The sequence below is a fragment of the Elgaria multicarinata genome, chromosome 2 (genome assembly GCF_023053635.1).
Source record: "Elgaria multicarinata webbii isolate HBS135686 ecotype San Diego chromosome 2, rElgMul1.1.pri, whole genome shotgun sequence".
Classification (NCBI taxonomy): Eukaryota; Metazoa; Chordata; class Lepidosauria; order Squamata; family Anguidae; genus Elgaria; species Elgaria multicarinata.
Window position 1 is genome coordinate 173,227,343 of NC_086172.1, and position 24,619 is coordinate 173,251,961.

At 47.4% G+C, this 24,619-nt stretch overlaps 1 protein-coding gene across 1 annotated transcript in view; it reads right to left on the reverse strand.

Annotated features, from left to right (window-relative positions):
* Positions 1 to 24,619, reverse strand: part of PRKCH (protein kinase C eta) — a 154,772-nt gene that overhangs the window by 33,910 nt on the left and 96,243 nt on the right. Inside the window, exon 10 of the mRNA XM_063118234.1 lies at positions 19,477 to 19,631. Within this exon, the coding sequence (XP_062974304.1) occupies positions 19,477 to 19,631 (155 nt within the window). The remainder of the gene's footprint in view (positions 1 to 19,476; positions 19,632 to 24,619) is intronic.

Here is a 24,619-nt window from a genome sequence, read left to right on the forward strand (position 1 = left end):
CTCCTTCTCACCACCACTGCTGTCTGGGCCGGAGAGAGAAGCAAGTGAACAAGCAGGCTTCAGTGGTGAAGAGGTGGAGAATGTAAAAGGGGTTCTTGTCAGTGGGCCCTCGGCAGGTGCCCAGCCATCCCTACCCTTGATATGCTTCCTGGGTTGGCTTTCATGGAATCATAGAATAGCAGAGTTGGAAAGGGCCTACAAGGCCATCGAGTCCAACCCCCTGCTCAATGCAGGAATCCACCCTAAAGCATCCCTGACAGATGCTTGTCCAGCTGCCTCTTGAAGGCCTCTAGTGTGGGAGAGTTCTTCCTAGACAACGGTGATGCTTCTGGGAGTCTCCCATACCTGTCAACTACAACATGAACTGTCGCAAAGAATCCTGATGCGTTGTTACAGACTCCTGCTGTTATACTGGGGTGGATGGGGGTGACTCAATGTTGCACAGTGCCTCCCCTTTCTGCGGGCCACAGAGCTATGGATGCCATCAAGAGGGTAGCTTAATTTTTCCAGACATTCATCGTCTCCTCGCACGGCACACTAGCATATCCTGGTACGCAGATGGCGAATCGATGGATCCGATGGATTTGGGTCTGATTCAGCAAGGGCCAAAACTCAGTAGTAAGAGGCACCTCTTGTATTCTTCTTGGGCAGGATCTACACTACTGCTTATAATGGTTTATAAGGGTTATGACAACTGTTCAGGCCCAGAACACATTACATATACTGTTTTAAAAGTGTTATATCCTGCTTGGTGTAGATTGGCCCTTGTATTCACTCATCTCATTGGACCGCCTGGAGATATCAAGAACTGGACCTATGTGGGCAGCTGCCCCAAGTGGTGAACCACTGAACTGCAGGTGGCAGTCTTCTCCGGGAAGGACTCTCTGGCCCAGAATGGACTCCGCTCCCCGCTTCCCCGCCCCACCCGCCCGGCTGCTCCTTCTGGGCAGGAAGGAGTATAAAGAGCTTCCTGTTCCAGCCAGTGGAGGCTGGTGGCTCCAATGTCAGTGGGGCGGTAAATCCGCTCCGGGTTTCAGTCAGAACTCTAAAGGAGTTCTCCAAGATGCTAGCTCCTTTAGAGTTCCAACTGGTTCTGACTGAAACCCAGAGCGGTTTCACCGCCCCACTGACATTGGAGCCACCAGCCTCCACTGAGCCTTGCTGGAACAACATGGTTCTCTTGACCTCTGATATGTTCCTATATTTGGGGTAATTCTTTGGTCCTGGCTTCTGGCTTGATCTTCAGTTTTCCCTTTGGTCCTCGCTACTGGCTTGTCCCATGGCCTTTGGTCTCTGGCTCCCCAGGGTCCTGTGGGTCAGCCCTGACAAGACTAGGGAGGCGGAGGGGAAGGACAGGGATTTTTTCCAAGGCAGAAATAACACCACACTCTGCCATTCGTAAGAGGAAGAAATATTTTCCAGACGCAGTCGTTGAGGAAAATATGCACAGAGGCAAAATTATGGGTTTTATTGTTTTAGCTCAATGGAAGTGAGTCTGTGACCCCTGGCATTTTTCCCCTCCCCCATGTTCAGGCCAACCTGTAAATTGTAAAAGGAGGCAGCGCAGGGATCCGAGGTTGGAACAACGTAACATTGGTCTCTTGGGAGGTCAGTTAACAGAAGCTCTTTTTTTCCTGTTGCTTGTTTCTTCTTGCCTCCCGTGTGAGTCCAATTATATCTCCTTGATGTTGAAACATGCTTAAAGAACAGTGTTGCCAGGTGCCACCCTGCACGTGTGCCAAAAAGGTGACTCACTGAAAGAACTTGTGGGCAGCAACGTGGCAGAGAGTAACCCTGAAGAGAGAACCATGCAAGGGGAAGAGCAAGGGAGAGATCATAGAATCATTGAATAGCAGAGTTGGAAGGGGCCTACAAGGCCATCAAGTCCAACCCAGCACCAGCTCAGGAACAGAGGTGGTGGGTGGCCTTATGCCAAGACAGACTAACTGTCCTTCTTGCCCAGGACTGTCTACTGTGATGGGGGTGCCTCTCCAAAGTCTCAAGCTGAGGCCCTTCTCAGGAACTGGGGAGAATCATTTTTAACCATGCTGGTATTCACATTTAAAGCCCTAAACAGCTTGGGGCCAGGCTATCTGAAGGAACACCTCCTCCCGTATGTACCTGCCCGGACCCTAAGGTCATCCTCAGGGGTCCTTCTCCGCGAGCCCCTGCCAAAGGAAGTGAGGCAGGGGGCTACCAGGAGGAGGGCCTTCTCTGCTGTGGCACCCCGGCTGTGGAATGAGCTCCCTAAGGAGGTTCGCTTGGCACCTACATTATATGCTTTTAGACGCCAGGTGAAGACCTTTTTATTCTCCCAGCATTTTAACAGTCTATAAATAAATTTTAACTCGGTGTTTTAAATTTGTAATTTTGCATTGCTGCCGTTTTTATCTGGTTGAGCTTTTATATTGTATTTTATATTATGGTTTTATACTGTTGTTTCATACTTTGAATGTTTTTAATTTTTGTGACCCGCCCAAAGAGCTCCAGCTATTGGGCGGTATAGAAATGTAATTAATAAAGAGCAATAAATAATAAATAAATAAACCAGCGGAGGCTGGTGGCTCTGATGTCAGTGGGGCTGTGAATCTACTCTGGGTATCCATCAGAAGCAGTCAGAACTCTAAAGGAAGTATCCAAGGTGATCTGATTCAAGGTGCTGGTTTTAATCTATAAGGCCTTACATGGCTTGGAACCACAATACCTGACGGAACGCCTCTCCTGACATGAACCTACCCGTACACTGTGCTCAACGTCTAAGGTCCTCCTCCCGGTGCCTACTCTGAGGGAAACTTGGAGGATGGCAACAAGGGAGAGGGCCTTTTCAGTGGTGGCCCCCCAATTATGGAATGATCTCCCCGACGAGGCTCGCCTGGCACCAAACTTGTTATCTTTTCGGCGCCAGGTCAAGACTTTTCTCTTCTCCCAGGCAGTTAGCAATATGTGATGAGCCTGTTTTTAGGCTCATAGTTTTTTAAAGATGTTACAGCAGTTTTAAATGTATGTGTATATTATATTTTTTGTGTGGTTTTTAATTTTTGTATATTGTTTTTAAGTGTCTTAATCTCATGTAAACCGCCCAGAGATCTTTGGCTATGGGGCAGTATACAAATGCAAATCATCATCATCATCATCTGAAGAAGACAGCTCAGATGGTGACACTGACGACAGAGATGGTCTATTCACATGTTGGTCAGGAGGACCCTGCCACGGGGCTCTGCCTTTCCCAGGCCGGTCCAAAGGCTAGTCTTCCAGAAAGCAACCTGCAAACCCACCTGGAAAAAGAGGGCTTGACTCTTGACTCTTTCCTTTACAAATCTTCAAGGGCAGGACCTAAATACAAGGCTCAACCACCTAGCCAGCTGCCCAGGACCCCTCACTCCCCTAAGATGTCAGGACCCCACTGGAGGACTCCTCTTTGGGGGATAACCTGTATCCCCTTGATGTAAACATTGCAAAGTTGTTGCCTGTGTTGAAGGAACCATGAAATTACTCATTAGAAGACAAATTAAAATGTCCGGTCTTCAACCAGCAAGCCTAACAAAAACGCAACCACTCATTCAGCTTAAACGTACACTGACCCGGTTCAGACGGCATGCAAAGCCATGGTGGTTAAGCATTTTGAGCTAAACATTATGGCTTAGCATATCGCGTGAACCATGACCCAGGCCGTGTTCAGAAGACACCTTAAACCATGGCTTGAACCACGGTGAATAAGGATTTTTGCTGTATTCACCGTGGTGAAAGCCATGGTTTAAGGTGTCTTCTGAACACAGCCGCAGAGCGTTATGTGAACCATTCCTAACCATGATGGCTAACTAACCCCGGTTTAAACACGCTCACTAACCATTTGCTGCAAAAGGGTTAGAGGCCTAACCACGGCTTGGGGTGACATCTGAACAGGCCCATTATGTTTTATGTTGTAAATTTCTAAAAGGTTAAAATACTTAGGCGAGAAAGAAAGTCTGAATTTGGCACCGGAAGGAAAATAAAGTTGCTGCCGTCCCGCCCTCCTTTTCTTTCCTTCTCCTGTTCTTTGTAAAGGCAGAGTGGAGGTGCTCTGCAACAACGCCCTGGACTTTTCCGGGCCTTGCCATTCGCTCGTGTCCTGCGGCTTGCAAGTAAAAACTTTCCCGGTAGTAAGTCTGGAATCACTTTTCCACAGAACCCTACTCACACACATGTGCTCTAGGGTACAGATGCATCAGCCCTTTTTACAGTAATTGTGGGGTGTCAATAAATCATGAGTTTCTTGGAAAACCCTGAGCAGGAAACCTTTTTGGTCAGGACACATCAGTTCCTGTCATGCCGCCTTGATTGTGCCAATAGCACATTATGCCCATTTCCACTACTCTTCTCAGATCTCGTCTAGCGCAGTCACGGTTTCCAGAGAATTTGGGGAGTGCACAGCCAAACATCTCAATGACAATGCGTGACTTTTCCAGCCCCTGTGCTGATCCTGACATCATCTGGACAGCAGTTCTCTAAACTCCCTGAAAATAAGGACAAAAATATATCTTCTGTAGAAGATTTGGGATCAGATCTGTTGGCTTAAAAAATAAATAAATCTGGTAGCCAGACATGAACCTATCCGTACACTGTGCTCAACATCTAAGGTCCTCCTCCTGGTGCCTACTCCGAGGGAAGCTTGGAGGATGGCAACAAGGGAGAGGGCCTTTTCAGTGGTGGCCCCCCAATTGTGGAATGATCTCCCCGACGAGGCTCGCCTGGCGCCAACATTGTTATCTTTTCGGTGCCAGGTCAAGACTTTTCTCTGGGTCTCGATGGCCTTGTAGGCCCCTTCCAACTCTGCTATTCTATGATTCTATGATTGGTCTGATCCAGCAGGGCTCTTCTTACGTTCTTAAGTCTTTTCCAGATCTCCTCCCTGAAATCTGAATCCAAAGGTTTTTTATCTGGTTATTCCAAAGCGTCATATGAGCCTTCTCCTTCCACATCCATCTCTTCTCTCTGCCCATTCTCTCTCACCATTTCTTTGTCCCTTTCAGCTCCGGCACTCCGGGGTTGCCTTCTTGCTCTCATTCTCATGGAGCAGGTCTGGGCAACATGCAACCTGAGGGCTGAATCCAACCCATCCACCAGCCTTTTTGCCCCAAATCCGGTGGTACGGCAGCAAAAAATGCCTGCAAGCAGTGGTTTGTTACTGAAATTCAGCTTTAGAAAGGCTGGTTTTAGAAGAAAAAACAGGCTTTTTTTGCTGCCATGCTACTAACTCACCAAATTTCAGTGACAAATTCAGTGACATGGTGGCAGGGTGCTTGCTCAAATGGCTTCCATGATGTGTGTGTCAGGAATGAGGTTTCCCACCCTGCTCTAGAGCATCCCTCCCTGCCTAGTGCCTTCCAGATGTGTTAGACTACAACTCCCACTATCCCCAGCCAGCCCACCATTGGCTGGGGCTGATAGGAGCTATAGTCCAACCTAATTGGAGGGCACCCATTTTGGAAAGGCTGCTCCAACCATTATACCACACTGTCCCCACAGAAGCAGCTGCTTCATCCCGAGTTGGACTACTGGCCCATCTAGCCTAGTACTGCCTTCTCTGACTTGCAACAGCTTTCCAAGATCAAGAGGTCTTCTCCAGCCTGGCTACCGCAGATCCTTGAACATGCATCCTCGAACTCAAGACCCTGTGCATGAAAGAGGATGTGTTCTGTGCAAACTGCAGCTGAAATGAGCACAAATTTGCACAAAGTGTGGGTGCCATTTGCACCAACTATAAAACATGGGAAATCCACTACCCGGCTCAACTTGTTGCAGGCTGAGTTGGCTCAGTTACCCGAAAATGGACCAAAGTCCAGGGGGGAGCCAATGTCGAGCTGCACCTCCCAAACGGATTCTTCCGACATAGAATCATAGAATCATAGAATAGCAGAGTTGGAAGGGGCCTACAAGGCCATCGAGTCCAATCCCCTGCTCAATGCAGGAATCCACCCTAAAGCCAGCTGCCTCTTGAAGGCCTCTAGTGTGGGAGAGGCCACAACCTCCCTAGTCAACTGATTCCATTGTCATACTGCTCTAACAGTCAGGAAGTTTTTCCTGATGTCCAGCTGGAATCTGGCTTCCTGTAACTTGAGCCCGTTATTCCATGTCCTGCACTCTGGGAGGATCGAGAAGAGATCCTGGCCCTCCTCTGTGTGACAACCTTTGAAGTATTTGGAGAGTGTTATCATGTCTCCCCTCTTCTCCAGGCTAAACATGCCCAGTTGTCTCAGGCTGTAGCTAGACCTAAGGTTTATCCCTGGATTGTCCAGGGGTCAAATCTGTTCATCTAGGTGACACACAGGGGATCCAGTGCTCAGGAAGGGACGAACCCTGGATGATCGCAGGATAAACCTTAGGTCTAGCTGTGGCTGGAGTCTTTCCTCATAGGGCTTTGTTTCCAGACCCCTGATCATCCTGGTTGCCCTCCTCTGAACACGCTCCAGCTTGTCTGCGTCCTTCTTGAATCGTGGAGCCCAGAACCGGACGCAATACTCTAGATGAGGCCTAACCAGGGCCAAATAGAGAGGAACCAGTACCTCACGTGATTTGGAAGCTATACTTCTATTAATGCAGCCCAAAATAGCATCCTGAGCAGGAAGCGACCCTGAAGTCAATGGCAGCTGTCCGGACCGGGGCTGTACCACAACCGAAGCGTCTTCCCTGTAAGTATAAACTCTGCTGCTTCCGAAGCTGCCTTCCTGCAAGCTTTCCTGTACGCCAGCCGCTTCCAAGGTGCGTACGCCCAGACAGGGCCATTCAAACATTGCACAGGACTTGCCCAAACAAGGCTAGAACGAGCATCAATTTTAAAAGGCGAAACTGAACTATGCACGGCCCGGAAGATGCCAATTCCTCAACAGAAGGGTGCCAATACAGAAGAAAGGGCCATGTCAAAAAACAACAAGAAGAAAAAAGCAGAGAACACAACAACAACCGAGAAGGGCATTAATGTTTTTTTTTGGGGGGGGGGGGGGAATAAAAGATGACAAATTCAAACTGCACAAAAAGCCCCGTGACTTTCTTCTTTGCTGATCTGTAATAAGCACGGAAGAAGGAGGTCATGGGACCAGGAAAGCTTACAGTGCCAAAGGGACTCCGTTCCTCCTCCTCCTCCTCCTCTTCTCCACCCAAGCCAGGGTGCTACGTGCCCTCTTTCACCTCAGCCACCCACTGAGACAGGTTCGAACCTGTGCGCGATGCAACAAAGTAGCACCAGCAGCCTTCTCACTAATTCATGGCTAGAACTGATAATTGCAAACATCCCAGGAACTTTTTATACACCACAGAAAAGACACCGTGGGAAAGATAGATGTTCTGCTCTTGGGGTTCTCATGAATGAATTAAATCTAGCTCGCCCGGATGGACTGTGATTGCAGTTCTGTCTTAGGGCATATCTGTTGTTGTTTATTCGTTCAGTCGCTTCCGACTCTTCGTGACTTCATGGACCAGCCCACGCCAGAGCTTTCTGTCACCCGTTGCCACCCCCAGCTCCCCCAAGGTCGAGTCTGTCACCTCCAGAATATCCTCCATCCATCTTGCCCTTGGTCGGCCCCTCTTCCTTTTGCCTTCCACTTTCCCTAGCATCAGCCTCTTCTCCAGGGTATCCTGTCTTCTCATTATGTGGCCAAAGTACTTCAGTTTTGCCTTTAATGCCATTCCCTCAAGTGAGCAGTCTGGCTTAATTTCCTGGAGTATGGACTGGTTTGATCTTCTTGCAGGTCAAGGCACTCTCAGAATTTTCCTCCAACACTACAGTTCAAAAGCATCTATCTTCACAGTTCAAAAGCATATCTACACCAGCCCAATATCCTAGGATCATCCCTGTGCATGCAAATGACACATAGGGGATCCCGGGAGCAGCCAGGGATGATCCCTCCATTAACTGGGATAATCCTTAGGTGTAGAAAGGGCCATAGGGTACATTCCCACCACCGGCTTATTTCTCAGGATTGATATCCTGGAAGGAAAACTGGTGCTCTAGTGGTATCGCTCACTGCTCAGTGGTCTACACCTAAAATGGTGGCAAGGTATGTGCCTCTCGAAGCTTTTGCTGGGACATTCCACACAATGTCCATTCAAACACTGTTTAGAGAGCAGCAGGTCTGTCTGGGAGAGGACCAGGTTTAAGAACATGAGAAGAGCCCTGCTGGATCAGGCCAAGGGTCCATCTAAAACAGCCTTCCTCAACCTGGGGCGCTCCAGATGTGCTGGACTGCATCTCCCAGAATGCCCCAGCTGGGGCATTCTGGGAGTTGCAGTCCAACACATCTGGAGCGCCCCAGGTTGAGGAAGGCTGATCTAAAACGTCCTTCATGACTCAGCTAAGGCTGCAACCCGAGACAAGCTCTCCTGGGAGTAAACCCCATTGAACCCAACAGGAGTTACTTACGAGCAGACACGCATAGGATTACACGATCACCTTTCTTTAACCGAGTGCCAGTCCCACTTTGTAGGAAACATGCAAACGAACAAGCTATAAACCTGCAGGACCCACAATATTTTACCAGAAGTTCAACTCCCTTGAACGCAGTGCTGTTTACTTCTGAGTAAACATGCGTTAGATTGAGCTCCTAGCCAGCCCACTGATGCAAAGCAAAATGTCAAAACTAAATAGCATCAATGAGGAGCAGAAGGGAGATTACGCTTGCCTATTACACAGAAAAGATGACTTCATGAATTCAGAGAAAGGACTTAATTTTTCTACTTCTCACTGAATATCATATGCCTGCATCCTCTTCATCCTTCATCTTCTGCCCTAAACAAGAAAGACGATTATGCAAGGCGCCTCCTAAATGTCAGCAGCTGCAGCGCAAGCATCGACTTTACGATCGTGTTGATAACGAACATACCCCTAATAAAATCCCGAAGCCCTGAGATTAATGAGCAGGATTTTGCCAGGTCATAGAATAAACCTGGGAAGGCAGCTATCAGACAGGAGGAGATAACCATTCAAGGAAATGGGTTTAGAAAGATGTATGCCTTGTCAAGCCGCAGAACGCAAACACGGCACACACTTCAAGGACAAAAAGCAGAAACCCTTTGGGTTATTTGAAAGTGTGCTGCGATTTTAAAAACCATTTGACTGGTAGATGAATCGGCTAAAGCTCCAGTTGACGAAATCGGTGCGGGTCCATTGGAGTCGGCGAGAGCAAATTTGAAGTAGCAGCGCTGCAACTTTAGGGCAGATGACTGTTTATTTATTTATTTCAAGGTTATTTTGGTTATCCGGCATGGATGCAACAGAGAACAGAACAGAAAATATTAAAATCACCCGTCCTTTCCATCTAGATCATCCTTCCTCAACCTGGGGCGCTCCAGATGTGTTGGACTGCATCTCCCAGAATGCCCCAGCCAGCTGGCTGGGGCATTCTGGGAGTTGTAGTCCAACACATCTGGAGCGCCCCAGGTTGAGGAATGCTGATCTAGACGGTAAAACACCTCAAGAATATGGAGAGGTGGCATATATATTAACAAAGGCCAGATCAAGCAGGATATCGCACTATGAAAGCGGTATATAAAAGGCAGGAGCCACACCAAGCAGGATGTAGCGGTATGAAAGAGGTCTATGGTCTGTGTCAACGGGCCCCAACAGTCGTCAGTGCACTTCAATACCGATCTAAAGCAGTAGCATGGCTCCTGCTTTATACTGGTTATACTGGTTTTAAATGTATGTGTATTTTGCTTGTTTTTGTGGGGGGTTTTAATCTTTGTATATTGTTTTAAAGTGTTTTTATCTTATGTGAACTGCCCAGAGAGCTTTGGCTATGGGGCGGTATACAAATACAATATATAATAATAATAATAATAATAATAATAATAATAATAATAATAATAATAATAAAATATATACCGCTTTCGTAGTGCAATATCCTGCTTGATGTATATTAGGCCAGGATACAGCACTATGAAAGTGGTATGAAAACAATAAATGAGAGGAAGGAGCCACACCAAGCAGAATATAGCGGTATGAAAGCGTTATATGGTATGTACACGGCTTGGGACCACAATACCTGATGGAACGCCTCTCCTAACGTGAATATACCTGGTCACTACGTTCAACATCTAAGGTCCTCCTCCGGGTGCCTACTCTGAGAGAGGCTCGGAGTGTGGCAACGAGAGACAGGGCCTTTTCGGTGGTGGCCCCCAGACTGTGGAATGATCTCCCTGACGAGGCTCGCCTGGCGCCAACGCTGCTATCTTTCCGGCACCAGGTTAAGACTTTCCTCTTTGCCCAGGCATATGGCGGCACATCTTAATCACCCACATGTTTAGTTTTTTTAACGGTTTTTAATGCTTTATATGTGTATGTTCTGTGTTTTAGAATTTTAAATGTTGTATACTCATTTTAATCTTAATTTTAGAATTTCTGTAAACCACCCAGAGAGCCCTGGCTATGGGAGCGTTATATAAGTGCAATAAATAAATAAAATAAAATAATATGTGTCAATGGGCCCCAACAGTTGTCAGTGCACTTCAATACCACTATAAAGCAGTAGCGTGACTCCTGCCTCTTATATACCGCTTTCATAGTGCAATATCCTGCTCGGTGTAGATTAGGCCAAAAGTGTGCACCGCAATTTATAAACGTCTACACAGAAATGAGCTCCATTGAATTCAGCGGGACTTACTTTTGAGGACATGTGTATAAAATAACAGTGTGGGTTGGTAGCTTCCAGATCATGGGTCTCCTATTAGATGTCCCTGAGTAAGAAGAGAGCCAATAGTGGCATAGTGGTTAGAGCACTGGACAACCCGGGTTCTAGTCCCCACTTGCTTCTGCAGCTCACTGGGTGACTTTGGTTCAGTCACCGGCTCTTAGCCTAACCTACCACACAGGGTTGTTGTGGGGATAAAATGGAGAGGAGGAGGAGGAGGAGGAGGATCATGCAAGCCGCCTTGAGTCCCGTGCAAGAGGAAAAAAGGCAAGATATAAATGCAATAATTCAAAACGATCAGTAACGGTGGGAAAGCATTCCTGAACTCCTGAGTAATGCCTGCCTTCCCCTGCAACAGAAGAACTATAAAAATGAACATCACAGTTTAGATATATTATATTGCTAGCAAACAGACTGCGCTTCACACAGGTCGAAGTTTGATACAGTGAAGCCCTCAAGCAAACTTATCCAGCTGTGAGTGAAGCCATGCCCAGTGACACCTCTAGGCACGGCCTTTGCCATGATGCACCCCTATGAGCTCCTCAGGGAAGGGTCCGTCTACTCTTCCAATGAGGGGAGGCTGCCCCACAGCATGCAGGAGGGAGCAGGCATATAACTCTGTCCTTCAGCCTACTCATCACCCCCAGCTTCCAACCATATCGACTGCAAACTTATGCACCGGTTAGGGAAGTCAACACCTAGTGGCTGAAGACGTTACTGCAGACTTAGAATCATAGAATCATAGAATAGCAGAGTTGGAAGGGGCCTACAAGGCCATGGAGTCCAACCCCCTGCTCAATGCAGGAATCCACCCTAAAGCATCCCTGACAGATGGTTGCCCAGCTGCCTCTTGAAGGCCTCTAGTGTGGGAGAGTCCACAACCTCCCTAGGTAACTGATTCCATTGTCGTACTGCTCTAACAGTCAGGAAGTTTTTCCTGATGTCCAGACGGAATCTAGCTTCCTTTAACTTGAGCCCGTTATTCCATGTCCTGCACTCTGGGAGGATGGAGAAGAGATCCTGGCCCTCCTCTGTGTGACAACCTTTTAAGTATTTGAAGAGTGCTATCATGTCTCCCCTCAATCCTCTCTTCTCCAGGCTAAACATGCCCAGTTCTTTCAGTCTCTCTTCATAGGGGTTTGTTTCCAGACCCCTGATCATCCTGGTTGCCCTCCTTGGAACACGCTCCAGCTTGTCTGCGTCCTTCTTGAATTGTGGAGCCCAGAACTAGACGCAATACACTAGATGAGGCCGACATGGCTACATTTATTATTATTATTATTTATTTACATGGCACCATCAATGTACATTTAAATGAATTAATGCATACGAAAAACAAAATAGCTGCAAGGTGCATAACCCTAGGGTGCCCTGAGTATGCACACCAAGATTCAGTTGTCTGGGTTTCACGGTCTTGGCTCCACGGCGCTGATGGGCAGACAGATAGACACATGTCCTCTTTCATTATTATAGACAGGAGCTATGATGTCAATTATTCTATAATTAATTTGTTGTGGTTGTTATGTAATATACTTAATAGCTGACAAAACAAGAAAATGTCAAGAAGCCAGCAAGCAATCATTAGAGTTAATCAGCCTGTGAAAGCATTCTTTCAGCCCAGGATAAAAATGACCCGAATTCAATATTCTACTAACAACTCTAACAAAAATGATCCAAATTCAATATTCTACCATCTAGTCTAACAACCAGCGGCCATCTGAATAACATCCTCTTCTTGCAGCCACTTTCTCTGCAAGATCAGCCTACTAATAATCCCATCATCCGTTTTCTTTCCAACACTGACGGTGACATTTGGTGCGAGCGCATGTGTCAGTGCGCACGCTGGAGGGCTCTTAAAACTAAAGAAATTTATTCGGGGAGAATATGTTAGCGAGGAAGGAAAAGGCCTTGGGTGTTCAGAGCTGTGTAAGCAGAGCTCTTTGGGGGGACTGGCAGAAAGTCGGCGGCTATTGGCCATGGCTATTTGGAGAAGAAGGCGGGTTGTGTATGTCTTTGGCATCTCTGCTCCTTTGGGGCTTGGTATTTATTCGGAAGAGGGAAGTGAGAATGAGACGACGCAGCTGCAGAATCAACCGGGGGGGGGAAATTTTTTTCCCCCTTTGCCAGACGGTCACAGTGACCACAACGTGCAGCCTTTGGCTTCATATTTGCGGGCAGAAAACGTTGATGCAGCAGAGTAGTTCAAACTGTTTCCTCTTGTAAAAATGATCGCAGGGCCTGGTGGTTAATGAGTCCGCAGCAGCCCCCGCTTGAGCCGCAGTGGGGAGAACAGGACAGGGAAGAGGTGGGGACGTGCTTGCGTTCCCAGAAGACCCCTGTTTTCAAGCCTAGGCCCCCAACTATAGGGTGACCGTGTGAAAAGGAGGACAGGGCTCCTGTATATTTAACAGTTGTATAGAAAAGGGGGATTTCAGCAGGTGTCTTTTATATGCATGGAGCCCCTGGTGAAATCCCCATGACCAGATACAACAGAGGGCAGGGCACCTGTAGCTTTAACTGTTGTGATGAAGAGGGAAATTCACCAGGTGCTGCATGCCTACAAACGACACCTGCTGAAATTCCCTTTTCTATGCAACTGTTAAAAATACAGGAGCCCAGTCCTCCTTTTCACATGGTCACCCTACCCAACTACTCATTGCTCATTGTGGAAATGCCTGCTGTTGCTGTGTGTGACATTTCTTGATGCGGCAGTCACCTCTTCTGCACTGTTTTTTTCTTTCAGCCACTTGCACCAACTAGAAAAGCATCACTGGCCTATAACAACAGCTCAGGTTCAAAACGAAACTCACCAGTGCAACTAGGATGGTGAGGCCTATGGAAACGAAGTCCCATGAGGAAAGCTTGAAAAATCTGATGCTGTTTAGCCCTGAGAAGCAGTGCAGCTAGGGCTGGACCTCAGCACCAAGGGTCAGGGCCCACAACTCAGCCTCCCCCCACCCTCCTTCCAGAGGACAACAGGTGATGGAGACAGTGACTGGGTTCAGACAACACAAAATTATGGATTGAGCATGGGTTGTGGCTGTTGTTGAAACATGGGTTATCGTGATGTCTGAACCCAGCCAAGCCAGCAAACCATGGTTTGTTAACCATGAACAATCCAAGAAGAGAACCCGTGATTTGTTGTTGGGTTGTGAACTGTGGATCGTTTGTGGTTAACAAACCATGGTTTGCTAGCGCAGCTGGGGTCAGACAACACGATAAGCCATGTTTCAACATCAACCCACGCTTCATGCATACTCAGTCTTTGAGTGTGAGTGATTGCAAACCCCCGCACACACACACACGCACAAAAAACGGGATTGATCCGAATAAATAGGGACAGCGGGAGAGTATGAAATTAAGCAGTTCGAGGAGACAAAAAGCCCTCCAAAGTCCAAGCCTCTAAATAAGGAGGTGACTGCAAGGCCCAGCCACAAAAGGGCTGTGTCAGACAGCAACCTCCTCCCCTGCAAGCCTGCCTGCATGTGCGTCGCATGAACATGTAAGAACTGGGCCTGTTTAGCCTGGAGAAGAGAAGATGGAGTATCTTCAGATACTTAAAAGGTTGTCACACAGAGGAGCAGGGCCAGTGCTACCATAGAGGCCACTCAGGCAGCCGCCTAGAGCGCCAAGCTAAGAGGGGCACCGCGCAGCAATCATGCATGTTGTTGGCTGTGAGCCGGCCCAGCCCGGCCTGAGGATTCAGCTGGGCCTGGGCGGGCAAGATGGCGTCCCACACCCGCCCAGCCGAAGTGAAGCCAGGGACGCTGGGTTGGGGCGGCGGCTCCACCTTCCGACTTCCGCCTGGAAGCCGCCCTCCCAGAGCCGCTCTAGCTGCCCGGAAGCTACTCTCCCAGAGCAGGGAGGCCGCTGCCGCCAGAAGAAGAAAAAGCATGTGGTGCGCTTGACCCTGGCTCAAGCCAGCCTCTGCCTTACTTCTGAGGAAAGGGCACCGGGTTGCCTCACCTCTCTCCTCAAACAAGCCGCGATGTCTAAGCAGGCGGGCAAGCAGGACTCCCTCTCCCTTCCCCCAGGAAAGCTAGGGACTTGTGGACTCCTCGCAAGGCAAACTCTCCTGCTTCCCGATCCTGCGCGCGTGGATCAACGGGACTTGCATCCAAGAAAGCGTTGCACCGGGAGGCACCCGTGCGGCCCAATCCACCCATGCCTCCTTACTCAGAAGCCTTATTCCCTTGAGTAAACATGCAGAGGGGATCAGAACGCCAGGCTGAATAGAGGATTGCGTTCGCACGGAAGTAAGTCTGGGTGAATTCCAGACGGCTCAGCCTGAAATCAAAGTGAGCCAGTCCCAGCTCTCCACTCGGCGCACACGTTTGGACTTCCACGCAATTTGGGGTGGGTGGGTGTTCAAGTAACTCGCCTTGCTTAGGGCACAAAATAATCTGGCACCGGCCCTGCAGAGGAGGGCCAGGATCTCTTCTCGATCCTCCCAGAGTGCAGGACACGGAATAATGGGCTCAAGTTCAAGGAAGCCAGATTCCAGCTGGACAGCAGGAAAAACTTCCTGACTGTTAGAGCAGTACGACAATGGAATCAGTTATCTAGGGAGGTTGTGGGCTCTCCCACACTAAAGGCCTTCAAGAGGCAGCTGGACAACCATCTGTCAGGGATACTTTAGGGTGGATTCCTGCATTGAGCAACGGGTTGGACTCGATGGCCTTGTAGGCCCCTTCCAACTCTGCTATTCTATGTTCTATGTAAAAGAAGGGACCGCGCCTGCTGGCAACACTCCCAGTGCAGATGGTCCTGAGTACAACGTTAGTGTGAACAGTGCTCCGCAATATGCACAAGACACTGAAACAGGCTGCCAGCAGACATGGCAGCATTGGGGAGGTGCAGCTAGAGAGAGAGAGAGAGCGATCACATTCTCCCGCATGGTTTGTTATATGCATGGGGGGGGGCAGTTCAATGTTATTTATTCGTTACCTTTATATATCACCTTTCCTCCAAAGAACCCAAGGTAGCATACATGACCTACCTCCTGTGCATTTTATCCTCACAACACCCCTGTGAGGTAGGTTAGGCTGAGAGTCAGGGGCTGGCCCAAAGTCTCCCACTGAGCTTTATGGCAGTGTGGGGTCTAGAACCTGGGGCTTCCAAGTGCTAGTCCAAAACTCTAACCATCACCCCAAACTGGCTCTTGGACTCATGTGAATATAAGAGCAGCCAGGATGGATCAGACCAAGGGTCCATCTAGTCCAGCACTCTGTTCCCACCAGATGTTGTCCAGGAACCCACAGGCAGGAAATGGGAGCAACAGCATCTGCCTGCCCATGTTCCACAGCAACTAGTGCACATAGGAATACTGCCTCTGATACTGGAGGTATCACAAAGCCATCAGGACTAGTAGCCATAGAATCATAGAACAGTAGAGTTGGAAGGGGCCTATAAGGCCGTCGAGTCCAACTCAATGTAGGAATCCACCTTAAAGCATCCCTGACAGATGGTTGTCCAGCTGCCTCTTGAAGCCCTCGAGTGTGGGAGAGCCCACAACCTCCCTAGAGAATTAGTTCCATTGTCGTACCGCTCTAACAGTCAGGACGTTTTTCCTGATGTCCAGCCGGAATCTGGCTTCCATTAACTTGAGCCCGTTATTCCGGGTCCTGCACTCTGGGAGGATCGAAAAGAGATCCTGGCCCTCCTCTGTGGGACAGCCTTTTAAGTATTTGAAGAGTGCTATCATGTCTCCCCTCAATCTTCTCTTCTCCAGGCTAAACATGCCCATTGATTGCCTTCTCCCCCACAAATTTGTCTGTTACCCTTTCAAGGCCATCCAAAGTGGTGGCCATCACCACATCTTCTGGGAGAGAATCCCTCAGCTTAACGATGTGCTGTGTGAAGAAGGCTACAATCCACTAAGGCTGCAACCCTAGGCTCATTTTCCTGGGAGTAAACCCCAGTGAATTGCTTCAGAGTTAAATTTAGTACAACCTTATGAGTGGAGCCTTGACCCAATTATTGTTGTGAACCGCCCAGAGAGCTTCAGCTATTGGGGGGGGCGGGGCGGGCGGTATAGAAACGTTACAAACGAACAATGGGCCAGCCTGCAATGCAAAGCTGAATGCAACGCTTATAATAAAGAGGATCAATACTAAGGCAGGAACTGCTGGTGCAGCTTCTTCCACTGTAGGACAGCATGATGAATAAATAACCTGGCCGTATTTGTAAACCTAGATAACACGTCAGTAGAGTTTGACTTCCAGGCCTGTTCTAAACTTGATTCCTCGCCAGCCATGGGAGAAGAGGCAGGCAGAGACGCCTCCCCCCTCCCTTTCTTCACTTCTGGTTTTCAGAAGCTAACAACCTCCAAGGATTGTCATCAACACAACGGGGCTGATAAGCAAAACTGTCAACGGGTGGCTAGCTGTGGGACAGCTATAATCAAAAGCAGCTCTCTTCCAGCACTCTTTCCCCAGAGAGATACCATTCCACATCGGGAAGGGGGGGAGATGAGGCTCTAAATTATATTTATTTATTTATTTATTTATTTATTTATTTATTTATATCCCACCTTTTGCCCAATGCTGGGCCTCAAGGCAGCATTACAAAATTTTAAACATATACATTTCAAACCTATCAATAGAAATATACAAAGTTAAAAATATATTAAATATATTCCAATATTAAAACATTTAAACTGACAGTTTTAGAAGTCTTTTAAACCAGCGTTCCCCAACCCGGTGCCCTCCAGGTGTGTGTTGCAACTACAGTTCCCATCATTCCCAATCAGCACGGCCAATAGCATACAAAAATACACAAATTCGGGGAATCTGCATGGGAAACTTGCATTCTAAAGAATGTACGTTAGGGATTAGAGCATACAAAAAGTCATGTGTTGGGGGAAACGCTCGCAAAACATGCATACACATTTTTGTGCAGACTTTAAAAACGACATTTGCAAACTCATGTGGAATTGGGATGAAACAAACTTGTGCTTGATGAAATGTCAACCCCACAGAAAGCAAAACTGGCAGATACGTCCACCCTCATTCCCCATCATATGTAATAAAAATAAAATAATAATAAAATGATCTTACCTATGAAATCAGTGGGTTAGGGTGTTCAGACAACGCACTAATCCACGATTCAATAAACAACCCATGGTTCAATGACAACCCATACTCAACCACTATGGCTGTTTCTACACTAGCCTGAAAATCCAGGCTGGTCACAGGGACTCCCGGGAAGAAGGAGGGACGAGAATGGGTTTTCCCAGGGCAAAATAATCCCTGGGAAAAGCCATTCTTCCCGTGGTCTCGGGATCATCCCAAGACCGCGTGAGGTGTGGCCGCCCTCCTGGCTTCTTCCCTCCTCCCTACAAATAGCGAGGATCAGTAGAGGGAAGGAACCGGGCCAGGAGGAATCGGGGGTCGGGGGAGTGGGGTTGGGGCTTTTTTAAAAAAAAAAAACCACCAACCACTTACATTTTAGTTGGGAGTGCACGTGCGCTCATCTCCTTTAAAAAGAAAAAAAGGTGGGTGGTGTGCCACGACACAGGCTCTTTACAACAGGCCTGTCCACGGACACTCCCTGCTCAAGCTACGCGCCACCACTTTATGAGTCTGAGGTGAGGGACAAACACCACCTTTCTACAAACTAGGTGGAGAAAGGGGTTAAACAGGTGTTATATGTATAGAACTGCAGATGATCAATGCCAAGGAGACACGTGGGATTTTTGTGGTAGTAAAAGAAACTGAATAAAAAATTATTTCAACGTTCACAAACTTTGTTTCATAATAAAACTTTTCAGACCCTTGTTAAAACCTCTCATCCAATCCTTTCTCTCGTCTCATACATACTTTCCTGTCTCTCACACCTTCACTCTTGAACTTTCTTTATTATCAGGCCTGTTTAATATACACCAACTGACTATCTGCACACTACGCTCAAAAGACAACCCTCTTTACCCCTGATCCTCTAATTCTCCCCTCGAACCAAAGTACTTTATTTAAAAACACCCCCTTATCATCTCAGTCATTCCCTTATATATCCTCCTCCCCCCTCCTAAGATATTCAATCTCCACCCACTCAGGTCAAACTTCTAAACACAACAGACTTACAAATCCTAGCCATAGATTAGGGAACTGACTTGTGTGGTGTAACGCCACAGGCGCAACACCCTCCTTCTTCCTGGGATGTCACACCTGCATGTGGACTAACGGGAGGATCTCACGATCAGAATATTGTGAGACCTTCCCCCCCTCCCTCTACACTGGTATGGTGTAGAAAGGGCCTAAGTGTGAGCTAGCATTGTGTAAGGAAAGGAAAGGAACCTCTCGTGCAAGCACTGAGTCATTACTGACTCTTGGAGGGACGCCAGCTTTCACTGATGTTTTCTTGGCAGGCCTTATCGTGGGGTGGTTTGCCGTTGCCTTCCCCGGCCGTGATTACCTTTCCCCCAGCTACCTGGGTACTCATTTTACCGACCTTGGGAGGATGGAAGGCTGAGTCAACCCAAGCCGGCTGCCTGAAACCAGCTTCCGCTGGGATCGAACTCAGGCTGTGGGGAGAGTTTCAGCTGCAGAAACTGCTGCTTTACCGCTCTGCGCCACAGCCCCGTTAAAAGAGGGGTTACAGATCAATCGCTCCAGATGATTTACAAAACACAGTAGGGCTGTTTATTTTCTGCTTGCTGGCTTGTTAACCATGCAGTGTGTCTTGTTAACCACCCTGAACAACCCAACAACAAACCATGGATTGTCAAGGTGGATTGTTGAAGAAAAATACGCCACATTGCATGGTTAACAAGCCACCCTCTCAGGTAGAGCCATGATTGCACAGCCCTTTCGCTCACCTGTAAATGATGCCTTTCTCGTGGAGGAACATGAGGGCCGAGATGATTTCTGCAGCGTAGAATCGGGCCCGGGCTTCATCGAAACGACGGGATTTCTGGATGTGGAACATCAAGTCGCCTCCATTCACAAACTCCATGACGAAGAAGAGGCGATCCTAGCACAAGGCGACATTGGGTGGCATCGTCAATGGAAGCCATGAATTATATTTAATTCCCACCCACCCACCCAAAAGCATGTTCTTAAAAACCAAAATTAGTGGCAGCTGGTGGCTCTGATGTCAGTGGAGTGGTGAATCTGCTCCTGTTTTTAGCCAGAACCACTCAGAACTCTCGAAAGGATCTCTCTGAGGTACTGGCCACCACCATCACCACTCCTGACCAAATTGCACATTACCCTAGCTGCATGGTGCTGGGCCTTGAGTGCTTCTTACACATACATAAACCCACAAAGTGCCAAAAAAAACCACAAGCCCAATCTGTATGAAAACCCACAAGGGCTAGGAGGACTTTAACCCCTTTGTCTCCTACTGCAGTGCTGATCCACATTGGAGCCTCTGCACCTGAAATTTACGTTGCCCTAAAAATAGCCATTCGATTCAACAGCAGCTTGGTTGGCAATGCAAATTGCAGACACACACATTAGGGTCCTGACAAAACTTCTTAAGGACTGACCAATTTTATGACAAAAGTTTTTGTGGACTAAGGTCAAGAGATTTTCTGCTTTCAAAAATGTTGGACGGACTGGCTTCTCTCAGTTCCACCACCATCACAGGCACGCCTGGTGGGAACACCAGAGAGGGCCTTCTCAGTGGTGGCACCAAGGCTCTGGAACTCCCCTCAGGGAAGCTAAACTGGCTCCCTCTTTGCGATGCTTCCAGAGGCAGGCAAAAACGTTTTTGTTCCAGCAGGCTTTTGAGGAATAACCTGGACCTCTGTTTATGAGGTCTGTTTTTTTTTAAAAAAAATACTATTTGTATTTTAAATGTTTCAATATTGCAGCAGGTTTAATTGTATTTTTAACTTTCGTATATTTTTATTTATCTGTTTTAAATGTATATGTTTTAAGTTTGTAAAGCCACCTTGAGTGAGTCCTAGTATTGGGAAAAAGGCGGAATAATAATAATAATAATAATGATGATGATGTTTAAAACCTCTTTAAACTCTAGGTTTGAAGGTTGTTGGGTTTGTCTGGGAGAGAAGGGTTATTGCACAACAAATATGCAGCTGTGACTCAGTCACTGCAGAGAAACGAGGTCGGAGAAAAGCCTTCTATCCCAGGCGTGCAGCCTATGTGCCAACCCCAAATACTAATCATAGCAGGGAACTACAAGATGCCAGACCAAACCAGGAAAATGCCCCTTGAACATCCATTGGCTAGAGACAGTCATGTGACAAGTATACCATGTGACCTGTACAAATGCACTTGTGAGCTAGGACTGTTCTTTGATCTGATTAATGAAGAGAAAACTCATTGCGCTGCCCTCTGCCCTGTCTCACTCCTTAACCGTTATCTCTGTTGACTTGGCAGGACCTGGGTGTGACATCAGGCCATTGTCCATGCTCAGGTTGGGTGAGGTGGGAGGTTGCCACCAGCTGTGGCCTTGCCTGGGCACAATTTGAATGTCTCAGGAACACAGCAAAGAGTGAGCGTCTGGTTTGAAACGGCCCTGCCATTAGCTAGATTGAGGTGGCATAGAAGGGCAGCAAAATGTTATTTATTTAATGTAGTATTGTTGTATTTTTACTGGCAAGGACAGGGAAAGGTGCCTGTGGGATTTTGTGCCCCAAATAACATAACTAGCCTTGGGTACTTTGTGCCTTGACTTGGGGAAATGGTTATTTGATGTTCCGTTCACAGGCCGCAAAATATCTTGGGCCGGCCCTGTGGCTTGGCATGGATTCAGGTACAATTGTCCAGGTGCACCCATCCGACTGAATACAAGGCAGTATCTCAAGAGGAACAGGAAGACTTGGCTGGCACATGGGCCTGGGAATCAAACGGGTTGAAATCTGCTGCACCAATCTGCAACAAATATTAACCAGCTGCCTGGCATTCCTACTGAGCATGGCTGGTCTTCATATCGGAAGGTTTCCCAAACCTGGAATTTTGTGGTGCCATCAGGATGACCTCAAAACTGAAACTGGCTAAAAAAAAAGAGAGAGATCCCTTTATTACTTCCTCTTGCAACAGGAACGGTACCTTCGACATTGGTACGCACAGATATCAGGGAAGAAATGTAAATATCAACATCCACAGTTGGGCAATATCTTTTTTCGGATTGATCAAAATGTCCCCAAATAGAGAGCACGCTTTCAAGTTCTCTAGAGTTCTTCATCAGGCTGGATGTCTGTCTTGTACCCCCAAGCAAAGGAGGCGTGTAAGATGGAACTTATACTGCATCTGTTTAGCTCAATCGTGGCATCTGGAAGTGGCTCTCCAGGTTTGCAGGCAGAAGGCGGACTCCCAGCCATGAGGTCATTTTACCCAGAGATCATAGAATTATAGAACAGTAGAGTTGGAAGGGGCCTATAAGGCCATCGAGTCCAACCCCCTGCTCAATGCAGGGATCCACCTTAAAGCATCCCTGACAGAGGGTTGTCCAGCTGCCTCTTGAATGCCTCTAGTGTGGGAGAGCCCACTACCTCCCTAGGTAACTAGTTCCATTGTTGTACTGCTCTAACAGTCAGGAAGTTTTTCCAGATGTCCAGCCAGAATCTGGCTTCCTTTAACTTGAGCCCGTTATTCCGTGTCCTGCACTCTGGGAGGATCGAGAAGAGATCCTGGCCGTCCTCTGTGTGACAACCTTTCAAGTATTTGAAGAGTGCTATCATGTCTCCCCTCCATCTTCTCTTCTCCAGGCTAAACATGCCCAGTTTTTTCAGTCTCTCTTCATAGGGCTTTGTTTCCAGACCCCTGATCAGCCTGGTTGCCCTCCTCTGAACCCACTCCAGCTTGTCTGCGTCCTTCTTGAATTGTGGAGCCCAGAACTGGACGCAATACTCTAGATGAGGCCTAACCAGGGCCGAATAGAGAGGAAGCAGTACCTCATGTGATTTAAAAGCTATACTATTAATGCAGCCCAAAATAGCATTTGCCTTTCTTGCAGCCATATCGCACTGTTGGATCATATTCAGCTTGTGATCTACAACAACTCCAAGATCCTTCTCGTTTGTAGTATTGCTGAGCCAAGTATCCCCCATCTTGTAACTGTGCATTTGGTGCAGATGTCAGAGACTGAAGTCAGGGAGCTTTTCCATGCGAAGTATGTTCTCTATCACTGCGCCATCATTCATCAGATACCCTCTTTTCTCTTTCATACTAAGGTTCTACCAATGGGCTCCACTGAAGCACATACAAAGTTCTAAGAAATTCGTGGAGGACACACCTATGGCTGTTAGAGGGAATAGCAAAGGATGGAAATTTTACATTCACAAGATCTAGATTCTGGATTCAGTTTGCTGAGCAACAAACAACAGGGTACGACTCTTGTAGGAATGTGTGAATCCCCAAAACTTGATCTCACTGAAGTTCTCCAGATTCTATCTCGAAGCTCATTCTAAGTTGAGTCCGTATCAGATTGTGAGCTTTCTTTCTTTCTGCATGAAAATCCATGCATATTTTCTCGCATGTCTTTTTCCAAATGTTTCCATCAATTTTTGAAATGTAGCCATTCTTCTCCCACTAATCAAGGTGTATTTGTGTGCATTTTCCCAAGTACGCATCTCTTCATGCCCTTTTTTTTCAAATGTGCGTGTGTTGTGTTGTCAAATGAATTTCTTTTTATCCGTGAATCACATTTCAAACTCGGAAATGTATGGCGTTTGACTGCAAATTGTGGCTGAATCCTGCGTTTGGTCCGGAAAGTGAAAAATGGGTAAATACAAATCAAAAACAAACTGAAATGAAATTCTTGTACATCTCTACTGACCAGTCTGTTTGCCCAAGACATCGGCCTGGCAGCTTTGGAGGCAAGAAACTATCAGTGGCTGAAAGCACAAGCAACTTCGGTGTAACATCCAAAGATCTCTAGATGTGGTCCCCTCCTCTGAGCTTGTTATGCTGAACATTTCCAAAGCACTGGCACAGCCCAGAAGAAGGTAAACTCCGTGCTTGTGGGATCCACTTCTTTTCTTCTTAGAACCTCCAAGTTCCACAAATTAGAGCCAGGTGCAAATTATGCAGAAGAAGGAAAAGACCAGCGTAGTCAATTATCTACTACAGGCTCACCCAAACCTGGTGCTCTCAAAATCTATCAGACTACAACCCCCAGACTCCCCCAGCCAGGGAAAGCCTGACTACTGCATCACATGAGTCCATACTGGGGCTGTTCAGACAACACACTAAGCCATGGTTAGGCTGCTAACCATTTTGCTGCAAATGGTTGGTGAGTATGTTTAAACTGTTGTTATGAAGCCACCATGGTTAGGAATAGTTCGCATGTCAGGCTAAATCATGGTTCACAAGACATGCTAAGCCATAATATTTAGCTCAAATGCTTAACCAACCATGGCTTTGCGTGTTGTCTGAACAGGGTCACACTGCATATACAAATCTATATTTGAGTTCTTATAGATCAGGGATTTGAACACAAACATTCTCCAGGTGGCCAAGGGAGCTGCACGAAAACCTGATCAGATCAATGGCAACCAATATATATTCCTACTTTACAGGTGATGGACACTGAAGCTAACAGATGAATGATTAGTACAAAGCTAGCCAAGGCAGAGAGTTTTTTAAGTCCTACTTTACTTGCGATGGTTAAAGTATTGGGAGTTGGAAACCCTTGGAGATCTACTGCAGAACACCCAGAGGGCTACCAGTAGATCCTGATCTACCTCCTGCCTTCCCATGGCATAGTCCATGGGCAAGTTAAGTGTTTGAATGTCTCCACAACCCTACTCTTAGATGGCAGATTATCCTCTTCTCAGACACAAATAGTGGAGGCTAGTAGCTCCAATGTCAGTAGACGGGTGAATCTGCTTCCACACCTTGGATAGCTCCCGTAGAGTTCTGACTGAAAGCCAGAGCGGATTTACTGACATCAGAGCATCCAACCTCCAGGGGAGCATGAACAAAACCCAGAATGGGGGCAAAAAGACAATCCAGTCTCCGAGGTGCCGACGAAGAAAGTGGTCTTAAGAA